Genomic DNA, 13,531 nt, shown 5'->3' with positions numbered 1-13,531 from the left:
AGATGTGGGCCAGGACCTCCTAAGTTCAAAACGGGAGGAGACTGGGAAAATTCAGAAAATGGATTCTTCATATCAACAAGGATTTATAGTGGAGAAGGAGAACTGACCCTACTCCCCCAGCACAATAATATAGCAGCATAAGACCATGGGACTGAAACAGGGGGTCCGGTGACACTGTGGCCCTATCTGGGGGAGGCCCCGTACAGGGCCCAACAGGCAGGAAATCAAACCAGCCACATTGCCAAGCATCAACCAAAGGGACACCCACCAACCGCAACCACCCTAAATTCATTTTCATTTAACAAATTAATATGTGCAAACGTCCAGGTGGGGTTGAATCCTTTTCAGAGCAACTTTATGGTATTTAAATTCAATAATATGCATGCAGTGCTTTATAAAAATGTTCCACATTAATTTTTGGTTCTGTAAACTATAGCGACTAAGTTCTGGGTGAAGTTAATATTTTGGGCGTGGGGTAGGGTCACTCGTTTTTTTTTTAGCGTTTATAGAGGAAAGTGTAAGATATTTTTCTGAATGAAAGGCAGTCTTCAGAGCAACACCAAGTTAACGATTTGTGTATTCTTCCTTTAAACATATGACGCTTCTCTGTGAGAGCCTATCGATTACTTCTTAGCAAATGTGTCTGCCTTGGGTGAAGTGGTGTCCTTTGGGAAGCCTGTACTGTAACAATCCCTCCACACGTCTGCCACAGGACTTGCATCTCCGATCAGTAACACAGGAAGATAGCCTACCATGGACGACCAAGAACATTATAGAAATGGGATAAATAATGACAATCGGAGAACAAATAGGCTGTCGGGTAATAACTCATGGCAAGAACCCAAACCTGATGCCAAAGCTGAACCACCAGTCCCCGTAAAAAATACCGACCCAGAAATACAGCAGGATCCAACTCAACCTCAATAGTGAGTAGTGTGCATTATCTTTATTATCTTTTTCAGTAAGATACGTTTTCAAATTGTAGTCATTCGGGCTGTGAATATTCTTTTTCACCTGCATTTCTCGGCAAAATTATTTTCTCGCCAATATAATTTGATATCAAAACATGTGTCATATAATATAATTAAAATTAATAGTTTATTAAAAGAAATATGTATGGAAAATTATATTCTAGTTTAATGTAAGTTTCAGTTTCGTTTCATGCTCTTGTCCCTCGGCTTTGGAAAAGGAAGAGACGCACGCATGCGCGCATTGACAAACGCTTGTTTTTTGGGTGCGCTAGTGAGCATTTATAACTTTCAGCGCTACGCCTGATAAGCCATTGACGCGGGCAATTAAGAAGCTTACTGAAATGCCTTACTAAAATCAGGTGAATGCATTTACATTTCCCTTTTTTTCTTCTCTCAGTTCAGAAGGATTTACCGTGATTACACCCATTGAAACGCGACGGAGAAAACTGCAGAGTAGTAAGTATCATTATGAACTGGGCCCTGGTTGCTGATTTGCTAAAGGGATTTGCTAATGGAATATCAGACGGTGTATAACGGTTATGTTATGAACTACTTTTTACTGTTGTGGTATGTGGCCAATGCACTCCACATAGCGCGCTCTTTGGGCCTTCCTCAACTCCTTAATGCATCCTTCTCTTCCCCTCACTCTCCTTCACTCCCTCTGGTTCCCAAGTAGTAAAACTAGTAATAAAATATTATAATATACCTGGAATATCATATGTCTTTTTTAAACCTGCAGTGGCTCAGAAAGAAGAGGAGGACTACCTGAAATGGAAGGAAGAAAACAGACCTGGTCCCATTCAGCTGGCCCCATCTAAGCTAGGTACACGCCAGCACCCTCACATGTGCTTGATCACGGATGCAGGCACACTTTCCCACATGCATGCAATATCATCCTATAACACATGTATCTCTATTAGGTGGTGAAGTGTCATTGGCTGAGGTGAGGCAGAGGCAACAGGTGGAGTTACGTCAATCTAAATTGCAGAAAAAGGTAGCTACCTCATCTTCACATTTTAAAGTAATACAATTAGGATGCAGAATTTAACACCGGTATTTTGGTAACAGAAAACAATTCCTAGAGATGCCTTATTTCTTAATGAGCTGGTTATCAACATAATTAAAACATTAAAAAGTGATACTTTGTCATAACCTTGGAATACATTGTCATATACCACAGCTTTTATTAACCAACAGCATTCAGAATTTTATTACTCAGTTTAGAATTAGCAATAAATCAAAATGTTGCTACTGTAATTTAGTAGTTGTGTTTTTCAGGTTTAAGTCAAGTCACTGGTGGTAGAAAGTAATCTTGTCTATTCAATTCAGTTCATTTATGAAATGACATGAACATACATTTTATTGACGTTGAAATGCGATTTTTATCTCAACATTTTGACATGGGTCAATGAGGAGATGTCATCATTCCTCAATGACATATATCCCACACTCATTTCCATGGTATTTCCATTGTTTTGATCAAGTTCCATTGACCCCTTTACCAGATCTATCAGGTAATCTCTTGATAATGCGTTCTAAATAGCCCTTTACAGACTTAATTCTCGACTTATTTGTGTGTGTGTGTGTGTGTGTTTGTGCGTGTGTGTGCGTGTGTGTGTGCGTACACGTGTGTGAAGCTGAGAAAAGAAGAGATGGACCAGCAGCAGAGAAAGTCTGAGGAAGAAGAGAATGAGAGGATAAAGGCTAAACAGCGGGAGAAGGTACAAGAGGCATAGAGTGTTAGCACTAATTAAACATGCTGAGTAGCCATTTTATAACGTATCCCCATCTAGCACTGGCTCGGACCCACCTTTGCTTGTAGAACATCCTGCATTCTGCAGGACATGGAATCTACAAGGTAGTGTAGATTCGTGGCTGACGCCACAGGTTCACACTGCTGCAGCAGATTGGAGGAGGATGTTACAGTCAGGCTAGGAAAAGCCCCATCCAAGTCTTCTCAAACAGGCCCCATTGGGTTGAGGTCTGAGGACTGTGCGGGCTATTTAAGTAAACTGAACTTGCTGTCATGTCCCTGAAACTATCCTGACATATTAAGTGAAACAACTCATTATTCTTCTGAAAAGTTTCCATGTGGGAAGAGGGGAAATTGTGGACACAAAGGGTCGCAACTTGTCAGAAAGATTGGTCAGATACGCAGTGGCATTCAAATGACGCTCAGTTGGTGCCGAGGGACCTAGAGCGCTGGTTCCCAACCTTTTTTGCGATTACCTTACCACCAGTTTGCTATCCATGTTAATCTTTCTAGTAAGCCCATGCTCTCATGACTCTTCTCAAATTCCTCCTGTAGATAGGCCTTGTCTTCCTAGTACCCCTGATTGGGAACCGCTGACCTCAAGTGTGCCAGGAAAACCTTTTCCACGCCAAAGCCACCAGCCTGTGCTGTTGACACCAGACAGAGTGGGTCCAAGGATCATGCTGCTTTCTCCAGTCATAACTCTGCTGTCAGCATTACGCAACAGGAGCTAGGAATCGTGGGAAAGGGCAATGTTTTTCAATCCTAAATGATCTAGTATTTGGTAATCACGTGCCCCGCTGGAACAAGTTGTTCCTGTCTTTAGCTAAAAGAAGTGGCACATGGTTTGGTAATCTGCCGTTGAGGGATACTGCTCCACATCCCACTGTTATATCTCACCATTATTATTCTTACTGTCCTGTTTTTGGTGTGTGTTTGTGCGATTTTTACCATTCTTTTTCGACCTGTCTCCTCAACTATATTTACTGGATGTTTTTTGTTTTTGTTTTTTGTCTGCGGTTGTGAGGCCGATTGGATGTACTGCCAAATTCTCTGAAAGACCTTTGGAGACGGCATATGGTAGAGAAATGAACATTCAATTCACGGGCAACAGCTCTGGTGGACATTCCTGCAGTCAGCATGCAAATTGCACGATCCCTCAAAACTTGCGACATCTGTGGCATTGTGCTGTGTGATGGAACGGCAAATTTTAGTGTCCTTTTATTGTGGCCAGCCTAAGGCACACCTTGCAATAATCATGCTGTCTAAAAAGCATCTTGATATGCCACACCTGTGAGTTGGATGGATTATCTCGGCAAAGGAGATGTGCTCACTAACACAGATTTAGACAGATTTGTGAACAATATTTGATATAGGCCTGTTGTGTCCTTAGAGAAAGTCTTATATCTTTGAGTTCAGCTCATGATTGGTGGCAAAAACTAAAGGGTTACATTTATAATTTTGTTCAGCCATGGCAACATGAGGGGCGATCCATTTTGCAACCACTGAGTGGTCTAAAATTGCTTGTTTAATTCAGTTTTTCTCTCTGTAATACCACTTAGAACCACCAGAGGTCTCTGCAGACAGCTGGCACAAAACTCAATGCGTAGTGAGTGAGGGCAAAGCAGAGAACGCAAAAGGGGGAGAGAAAGGGACATACACACCCGTCAAAATTAAGGAAATAACCCTTTTTAGTGCCATTTAGGAAATCTGCATTGCAGATAACAAGAACTGAATCACAGCATCTAGATGTTATACAGAATTCATCAGCATATAAATATGTATTGAATTTAATAGGACAGTGTAATTTATAAAGCAAAAACTGCAATTGCATGCACACTACAGAAACACAGCATGTAATGGTCTCTTGCTGACTTATGGCTCAGTGTTGACAAAGAAAGACAGGCAAAAAAGTGCTTCAAACACATACATTTATCATTGTTATGGTGCGTAACCAGAAAACATGGAGCAGTTGCCTATTCAACTGATCATTGTATCATACATTTTATGCACTTTTTGCTGACATTTTTACCCTTGTAAAGTGATAAAAATTAGTGTTTTTTAGTGTACTGTTGTTTGTTGATTGAGACAACATGAAGGTTTGTTTAAAAAAAATACCAACTTATCAAACACATTATAGAACCATATCCAATAAAAACAACACACCTTTGGTTTATGAGTACAGTACAGTAGGCAATTTAACATGAGGCCTGTACTCTACCTGGGGGTCATATTAATCAATGCCTCGCTGAGTGTCTCTATGGTAATAAGGGGTTAGGCTCCTGACCATCCTGTCAGCCAATCCGGGCTGCTAGAAAGATTTTTACATTGGTTTTCTAATGATCAGACCGAGCATTCAAAAGTCCTATGATTTTTCTGGAGCTCTTCAGGTCATCTCCTGTTGTGGTTTAGGTGTGGTGGTGGACTTACAACGTCCGTTGTTGAGGTTTTGTATCAGGCAAAAAAGGCATTGGATTTCATAGGTCCTTATCTTTAATGCGCATCCAAAGGGTGGGAAAATAACAACACTCCAGCTGGATATTTCTCAGTAGCTCTTAAACTGTACTTTAGCTGTCAAGCCTTTGAATGGCTGTGGCCTGAATAAAACTTCAAGAACTAATAAAGTTAGCCATGTTTCTCATCACAACCCAGTCTTCTGCCGTGACCTGAGAGAAAATGTTCGGCACTACCACTAGGCAGTGGTATGTTGTTGATGTGTTTGAAAAAGTTGAACTGTGTTACAGGCTGAGAGACTGGAGGAGAGGAGAATACAGGAGGAGAGGCAGAGGAGAGAAGTACTCCAACAGGACCATCTCAGGTCAGCACTTCTGAGAGGTGTTTTTTTTCCTCTCATGAATTCATCATTTAACTTATTATTACAGGTGCACGGGAGAATGAAAAACCTACATTTGGGGTCAGTCAGGGGTCAAGCACAGAGTATGAGGCGAGAGAGACAGTTGGGAGTTATAGATGAGGACAGAGATGGGTAAACAGAGCTAACACAAAAGATGAAGACCGAATGCGTCCCAGACCAGGATAAAGGAGCTAGCTTACTCTACTGTGAATCGGCTTCCCGCTGTGGAGAGGAAACAGGAGACTCTGAGGAGAATATTAACACTGTGTGTGTGTGTGTGTGTATTATATGTCTGCAGGAGGACCGAGCATTTCCTTCAAAGGGTGGAGAGGTCAGAAACAGCTCCAGTGGCGTCAACTTTGCCCTTACGTGCCTCACCCTGGGTAGGTCGTGTGTGTGTGTGTGTGTGTGTGTGTGTGAGTGTGCTTAAGTGTGTGTGTATCCTTGAAAGGGCCCCTGATTCAGGCTTTAGTCCGGGATTATTCACACCAACGGACTTCCCTGTGAACCTTGTTTTCTAAATAAATATGGCCGGCTCTGGAGCTCTGATCCACTGGGTTGAGAGTGGGGATACACGTAACCCCTTGAACGGCGGTTCCAGTCCAGGGAGTGGACCCATCCTCTTTCTGTTGTCCTCTGGTCAGAGCAGTACAGAGAACACTGTGTGTGTGTGAGTAACAGTCGGGGTGCAGACAATTTTTTTTTGTCTTTCGGTCTCTGTGGGTCTTTACCCCCGCTCTCTGTCTTCTATCTCGCTCCGTCTCTCTCATCCCCCCCAAAACCTCATTATTAGAGGAAGGAAGCTGGTGAGTTGAGAGGCTCACAGAGTTCAAGGGACTTCCCAGAGTTCACTGAAAGTACACAGAGATGGAGAGAGAAGAAGACAGAGAGATGAAGCGAGAGATAGAGGAGGAGTTCACTGCAGGCAAACCAAGGGTGGGATAACCTGCGTAGCTCTGGTGAAAGTACCTGGAAGAGTGCCAGATAACAGCCAATGAGAGGCCAGGGTGTAAATAGACCTGCCAAAGGTCATCCTCGCTATGTCATCCGGGTTGCTATGTCAACAAGCTCCAGAATAACCAATCACTCTGTGAGGAAGGAGAAATGTTTTTTGACCATAAATCATTATAGTTAACGATGTATAATATATGTCTTGGTGATAATAGTACATTCGATCTGTCTGCTTTCAACATTAGTCTGGTTTCAATGGTGTCGTGTCGTGGTGATGCTGCAGACAGCAGAACGATGGGAGTGGCAGGGCTATGGCCACAGGGTTTGAGGATTTATGTGTCAGGGTTTCTTACGGTACCAGACAATGACAGTTTTACAGTACATGGCAACAGACATCTATATGGAAATCGAACTCTAAGCTCCTGTGGTTGAAAGGCAGATGGACAGACACACAAATAGACAGAGGAAAAGTTTACTTGTGTGGCTTTTCAAAGTGCAAGTTTTTATTTGACCCATAGTCCTAATATTATTTTGAAAACTAGCAATTCCAGGAGGGAGGGGGAGAGAGACATGACTCAGTTAAAATGTCTGTGGAACAACAAAGACGAAATCAGTTGCCATAAAGAACTTGCATTTTATTACTAGTCTCTGCTGGTTTCCCCTGAGAACATGGCAGTGAAGGAGTGGCAGGATGTCTGTGTTCCTGATTCTCTCTTCACTGACCTGGTTCTCTGGAGGTGCTCCAGCCTGAGGTAATGGATCCCTCCGAGTTAAACCAGCGTCATAGTCCTAGTGATCAAAGCCTCCGGTCAGAAAGGGGGAAAGAGCCATGGAGAGAGAGGGAGGAAAGAGCATGGTTGATGTGGTTATTATGGTGGTCTGGGGGATTTGTTGCTCTGTCAGAGATATGGTACCTTAAGGCCAATTCATATTCTGAATATCCTGTGTGTGTGTGTGTGTGTGTGACCTGAATCCTGAGGACAGAGAAGAGAGATAAGATAGAAGCCCTAAATCCTGAACACTCATGTTCCTCTCCTGCAGGCCAAGTCCCAGGAGTACAGGGAGGGGAGGAAAGAGGAGGAGAACGCTGAACTACAGTTGAAGAAAGAGAAACAGAGGATGATGGTGAAATATATCTGCTTTTCTGATTACATTACCGGTGAAAAAAGGATGTGGTCAATAACCAGTTTCATTCCCATACAGCAAACAAACAGGCTACTCTAGCTATTGGTAGCCATTGCTAACAAATGCTATTTTAGTCAGAGCAGGAATCAAACAAAACTGAGCAATACTAAACAAACAACTAACCATCCAGGCACAACAATTAAGGAATAATCTGTCTGTCATCATTGTTTTATTAGTCTTGTAATCATATGATAGCTTTATGAATGAAGAGACAAAAATCTTTCTGCTGAATGACAGGGTCATAAATCACTGTTATGTTATGTGCTTTTTCCATCATTTTGTTAGAGTCGATCAGATGGCTTGGAGGCTGGAGTTCCCTAACTATTACCTTTATAGATGTATTTCAGTGTCCTTGCCCTTCTTCAGTCCTTATTGCTTGTCTGCATTTCTCTCTCTCTCTCTCTCTCTCTCTCTCTGTTCTTCCCCTCAGAGTGAGGCATTGGAGGTGAAAGAGAGAGATCAGGAGGAGGAAAGGAGGAAAGAATTGATAAGGTTTGCATCCATTATCAACAATGAAACAACACCATTATCAACTTAATTTAATTTTGACTAATCAGTTTGGAGATTTGATTCCTTGTATGTTTAGCTTCAATAGTAGGATCAATAATTTGTTTTTGATCTTAAGGTTGCATGCACTATGAGTTTAGCATACCTTTTTTTTTATTGCCCTGAGGATATATGACATGCAGCCTTACATTATCATACTGAATACATAACAGAGTGATCCTGACATTGACACGTGCTTATGTGGCTGCAGGGGACGATTAGCGTTTCTCAACCGACTGCAGGGCGGAGGCGCAGGGGTTGCGGTGGAGCAGGGGGAGGTACAGCACCCCCCTGTGGTCGTGGAGGAGAACAGCACGGACTGGCAGACCCATAGCCAGTCTTCCAGACCACTGGACTCTTCAGCGCCTCCAGGAACTGGCCCGGCACACGACATATCAGAATGGGGAGAGGAGACAAGTAAGACACATATACATACATACATACACACACACACACACACACACACACACACACACACACACACACACTATTAATCAGTCAGGACCAAGATCTTTGCTGTGTGTTTTGCATTTCCTTTTTTTGTTTGATAGGCTTCTACCCATCTTGGAAACCGTTTGACGATGATCTGTTGCTACTTGGATAGAATGCTTGGGCCCCCTCCACAACCCTTGAACCACATCTTTAGGGTGCACATCTTTGTTCTCCTGATGTTCCATGCCACTTTACCTTGGGAGAATTCCAACGTGGAATCAAGCTGCATGATGAGATCAAGGCCATGAAAAGGTTCTTCAAATGGCCCCACCCACATGTTGGATTCAATTATCAATGGTCCAATAGAAATCGTTAACGGTTTAGTTGGTATCATGCTTGTCCCCACCTCAACTCCTGTCGCTTTCTTCGTCTTACTGATGTATTGTGGGAGTATTAGTTCAGCTATCTGGGCTGGCAACACAGTAATTTCAACTCTGGTGTTCACCAGGAACTCAATGTCAACGTTGTTTATCAGAAGAATTAGCATGAATGCCATCAGATTTTCTACGTACACCAGCAGGGATAGCGCGCAAGAGGGAGTCTTCTAGGTTTCTAGGCCACACCCAACGACAAGAGTGTCTTGTATTGCTGCACTAAGGTGATGTCATCAGAACTGGTTCCTCTGTTGTTTTGTCCTGATTTGTTTGTTGTCTTCTCATTGATTCTTCTCAGAATCAGTAGAATCCTCAGACGTTTGAATGACTCTGATCACAGATGAGCAATGAGTCAGATTCTTGTCTCTGTCTGGCTGTGCTAGAATGACAACAGTCCTTATCTTCTTTCACCACAGTCTTGCACAGAGGCCTGAGACGATAATCTGTGTGCTCATCGTCACCATCATCACCATCATCATCATCATCCAATGGGTAGCCTGTTGGCTCCTCCCATCTTGGGTCCCACAGGGATGCACTCTCAGCAGTCTTCCTCAGTTCTGTGTGAGGATACATGGATGTGACCTGAGGATATGTTGATACTGGAGTCTGTAGCACAGACGGTTCTCCTCACACCACCTCCAGTTGCTGTTTCCTTATCTTCTCATTTCCTTGCTGCTTTTTGTTCTGCTTTTGTTCAGCCAACGCTCTCACACTCTCTCTTTCCCTCTTCAAGACTTTCTCGTGTGACTCTCTCGTGTACTTATCACCTCTTTTTCTGAGTTCAGCCAGAACAGGCAAATCCAAAACGTTTTGGGTGAAGAGTTTGACAATCTCTGTATTTTTCCCCAGGCTGTTTAAATACCTGATAATTCAATTTATGTCATATTTTTTTATTATGTCCTGCTGACATTTGTCCTATTGAGATTTTTCCCTTAAGTCGTCAGACAGAGAAGTGATCACTTCATTTACTGTAATGGCAGGAGTGGCAGGTCGTCCCCCCAGGATGGTGGTGCCTGGTACCTTATCCGTCTCCATGGAAACGGAGGAATAGTGATAGTTATCTCATACAGATACATGAAACAGATATTCTGTGTTCCTTCAGTAAGGAAGGGAAATTCTCTGCCATTCAGTGTGCCATGACACTGGCTCCGAGCCAGGCTGTCGGTAAGAAAGCTCTTTTAGTGTGACTCTGTTAGAGAATGCCAGGTGTGCTGTGTGATTGACAGCTGGATACTGTATGTGTGTGCTTGAGCCAATTGGCTTTGGGATTGGTTTCCTATGCCCTACCTGTGGCTGTCAACTCCCCCCCCATGGAGTGTTTGGACCGGTAATTCCCCTCATTAAAATGCCAGTCATGCAGTGTGGCCAACATATAATCCTTAATTAATTTCTGCAGCAGTGACAGTAAGGCCACTGAAAGAACTAAAAGTTCTCCCTACAGATGCTTCCTACTGCCGCTATGTTCCCTGGGCCAACGCCTGAAGGCCTCAGAATCAGATAGGACACATCCTTTGGGTGCGTGTGTCTGTGTGAACCTGTGTATTTGTGTGAGAAGGCCTGTGTATTTGTGTGAGAATGCCTGTGTCTATGTGCGTGTGTCTGTGTGAGCCTGTGTATTTGTGTGAGAATGCCTGTGTGTAGGTGCGTGTGCAGGGCACAAAATCCCTTAATTGAACCCATTAATTGTGCAGCCAAAGCCCACACGGCAGCTGTTCGGCAGCTGTTTTACTAAGTTACCGCATGCTAAAGGTATGCTTTGATTCCCTTCCCGTGCTCTCAGGCTTCCGTAGTTGTTGGTGTTGTGACCATGTTGTTTTTGGACCTCACCCTTCATTTTAGGAACGGTGAGGTCCAACCGACTGCTGCCTGTCACCACATCCACATCACTCCCACGGTACAGCCGCGAAAACACGCGCGTTACCTTAGGCCCCGCCTCGACTCACGCAGCCCTCGACCCTGCTCGTCCTCTCCGTCCGGTTGGCAGCGGCGTGTGAACTGGCTCGGGTGGCTGCGTGGTTTGGAGCAGTGGCTATGGAAATGCCAGCGTCGCGGCTTTTTTTCGAGGCCAGGGCTGTTTTAAATGGCCGTGTTTGGCAACCACCTCACAGTAATTACGGGGTAACGCACAGATGTCAAGTGGAAGTTGCTTTGGAAGAAAGCTTCCATTGACTGATTGGCTGCAGTGATGTCGATGTTAGAGGATTGTTGGTCCTTCACCACGATGACACTCCAGCAGTCTTGATGAGGCGCTGGCTGATGGCCATCCTTCCCAGGCTCCGCACACTGCCAAGACGTGTTTGTCACACCGACAAGGGCCCGGTAGAATGTGGTCAGTTAGAGGATCCGGTTGGCAGGGCCAGTGTGGGAGCGGGCGAGGATGTAAGCTGGCCTACAGTGGGTCTTTCATCGTTTCTTGTTACACCGAACAGTGATCCGAAATCTGAGTTTCAGAACGTTTTAAAACTCATGAAGTGTTCTATAGTCTATTCTACTTTGCACTTCTGTTAAGTGGAAACCACTGAATGCCCTTATTTTAAATTTGTATGTGGTGCCTTTGCCTAGACTAGCCTGACGTTTATGTATTCACAACTTGGGTGATTTGAAAGTCATTCAGAATAATTGTCTTGCTTTTCCAGGTGTGTCAAGATTGTGAAACAAAGGCTTTCTTTGTTTGTCCTAACATGACATGAAAAACCATGCATATGGATACATGTCAAATCCTTGCTAGAACAACTATGTTATAGACACTGAACTCTGTCTGCGCGTCTCTCCTGTAGGTCCAGACCTTGAGTGGGTGGTGATGAAACTCCAGAACATCTTCTCGTGGTATGACAGACCCTTTCTAGAAGACATTGTAATTCAGTGTGATGGAGACTACCAAAAAGCATATGACTTACTGAACTAGTGCTGTAGAGTATTCCATTGAAAACACTTATTCAACATGTACTGCCCATTTATAACTTTAATGGCACCTACTCTGTTATTCAGCATGAAGGGGACATATAATGGATAATTTTTACAATTACTTTTCTTTTGATTTGATATGTACTCAATGATATGTTATGGTCTGACATCAACATTTTAACTTTGTCTGTGTTGATAGTAGAATTGTCTTGTTTTTTTCACTCTTGCAAGTCTCTGGATATATTCATGCATTGATTTGAAAGGGGCAGCGTCGTTTGAAGATCTGATAACAACTACCTTCTAAAAATTGTTTATGAACCTCTAAATGTGTGAGCTAGAATCTAGATTATTACTGATGTTTAAAGCAGGGCGTGGTTTTTGCCTTTGTGACTTTCACTCGCTTCATAATATCCATGTGCATAATGGCATGACCATGACTTTAGGTGTTCAACTACACATAAAAGCATGAAAATAGGAACTCAAGATTAAAACTGGGCACTCTCGCTTCATAAGCCCTAATAATAATATATTGGGACTATTTTTCATTTTGCTCAATGTGTTGTGATGGAAACATCTGTTGAGAGAGACTGTTTTTGTGTTTGTGTTCATAAAGGCTAATCACTATAGCGTGTTCTGGCTATTCATGACAAGGACTTCCCAGCTGGAAGAATGGACAGTCATCTCCCCTGATGTATCCAATTAGATAATATGATAAAGGCCTGGATTCAATTTGGAAGAAGCTAATACAGCTTTTATTAAAAAAACATTTGGAGAGATTGACATTCCCAGTAAATGCGCTATGTTTTTAGTATTGATGATTTGTGTGACCTGCCTTTTCACTGAGTTGTTGTACGTTTCACTGTATTTTTCCAATTCCTCCTTGGTTTAAAATCAGTATTTTACGTTGTGAGTCAGCTATGAAGAGCTGGTTAATAAATAACATAATACTACTTATGGTTGAAATTAATAATTATCTTTTTGTAATGATGCTTGAGGCTACTTAAGGGTACTCCCAAAGCAATCTGTCTGTTGAACCAGTATTGAACAGCATACAATATGTGTAACAATATATGTAGACAGCTTACAGGCAGGGGGAAAAGCCACTGAAACACAGGTGAGTTTAAGTCACTTTTAACAATGATTAGCAGACAATAAGGATGTCAAAGGCGTCGTTATAAATGAACAGGACAAAGAACAGAGTGATAGGCCTACTTTTGCATGGACCAGTGTTGTGTTACTGCCAACCAAATCCGCCCTTAGTTGTAATGGAATTATTTACTGTGTGGTAAATGTGACACCACAGAGTCTTTAGAGATAATCTGGACATTTTCCTCTTCTCAATGCTCAACTGGGCCAGTTTAAGTCCGACAGTGCTGCCTCTAGCCTTTTGGAGGCATATCATGCCAAACAACATCACTCTGCCAAATGTTGTTTTTTTCCTACACACATATGGACAACCTTGTACAGTGGAGTTGTTGATTTATAAAAAGGTGAACGTCCT

The 13,531-nt window shown here is 42.9% G+C and overlaps 1 protein-coding gene across 1 annotated transcript; it reads left to right on the top strand.

Moving 5' to 3' along the window:
* Nucleotides 1-547: 547 nt before the first annotated feature.
* Nucleotides 548-12,980, top strand: epsti1 (epithelial stromal interaction 1). Its single transcript, XM_010880167.4, has 10 exons — nucleotides 548-926; nucleotides 1,369-1,427; nucleotides 1,711-1,794; nucleotides 1,892-1,965; nucleotides 2,609-2,692; nucleotides 5,469-5,542; nucleotides 5,877-5,961; nucleotides 7,571-8,206; nucleotides 8,472-8,677; nucleotides 11,904-12,980. The coding sequence occupies exons 1-8, from the start codon at nucleotides 754-756 to the stop codon at nucleotides 7,751-7,753; spliced, it is 816 nt and encodes a 271-aa protein (XP_010878469.2). The 5' UTR covers nucleotides 548-753; the 3' UTR covers nucleotides 7,754-8,206; nucleotides 8,472-8,677; nucleotides 11,904-12,980.
* The last annotated feature ends 551 nt before the right edge of the window (nucleotides 12,981-13,531 follow it).

Source organism: Esox lucius, chromosome 16 (genome assembly GCF_011004845.1).
Source record: "Esox lucius isolate fEsoLuc1 chromosome 16, fEsoLuc1.pri, whole genome shotgun sequence".
Taxonomy (NCBI): Eukaryota; Metazoa; Chordata; class Actinopteri; order Esociformes; family Esocidae; genus Esox; species Esox lucius.
The sequence above is the reverse complement of the archived record's forward strand: the minus strand, read 5'-3'. Positions and strand labels throughout refer to the sequence as shown.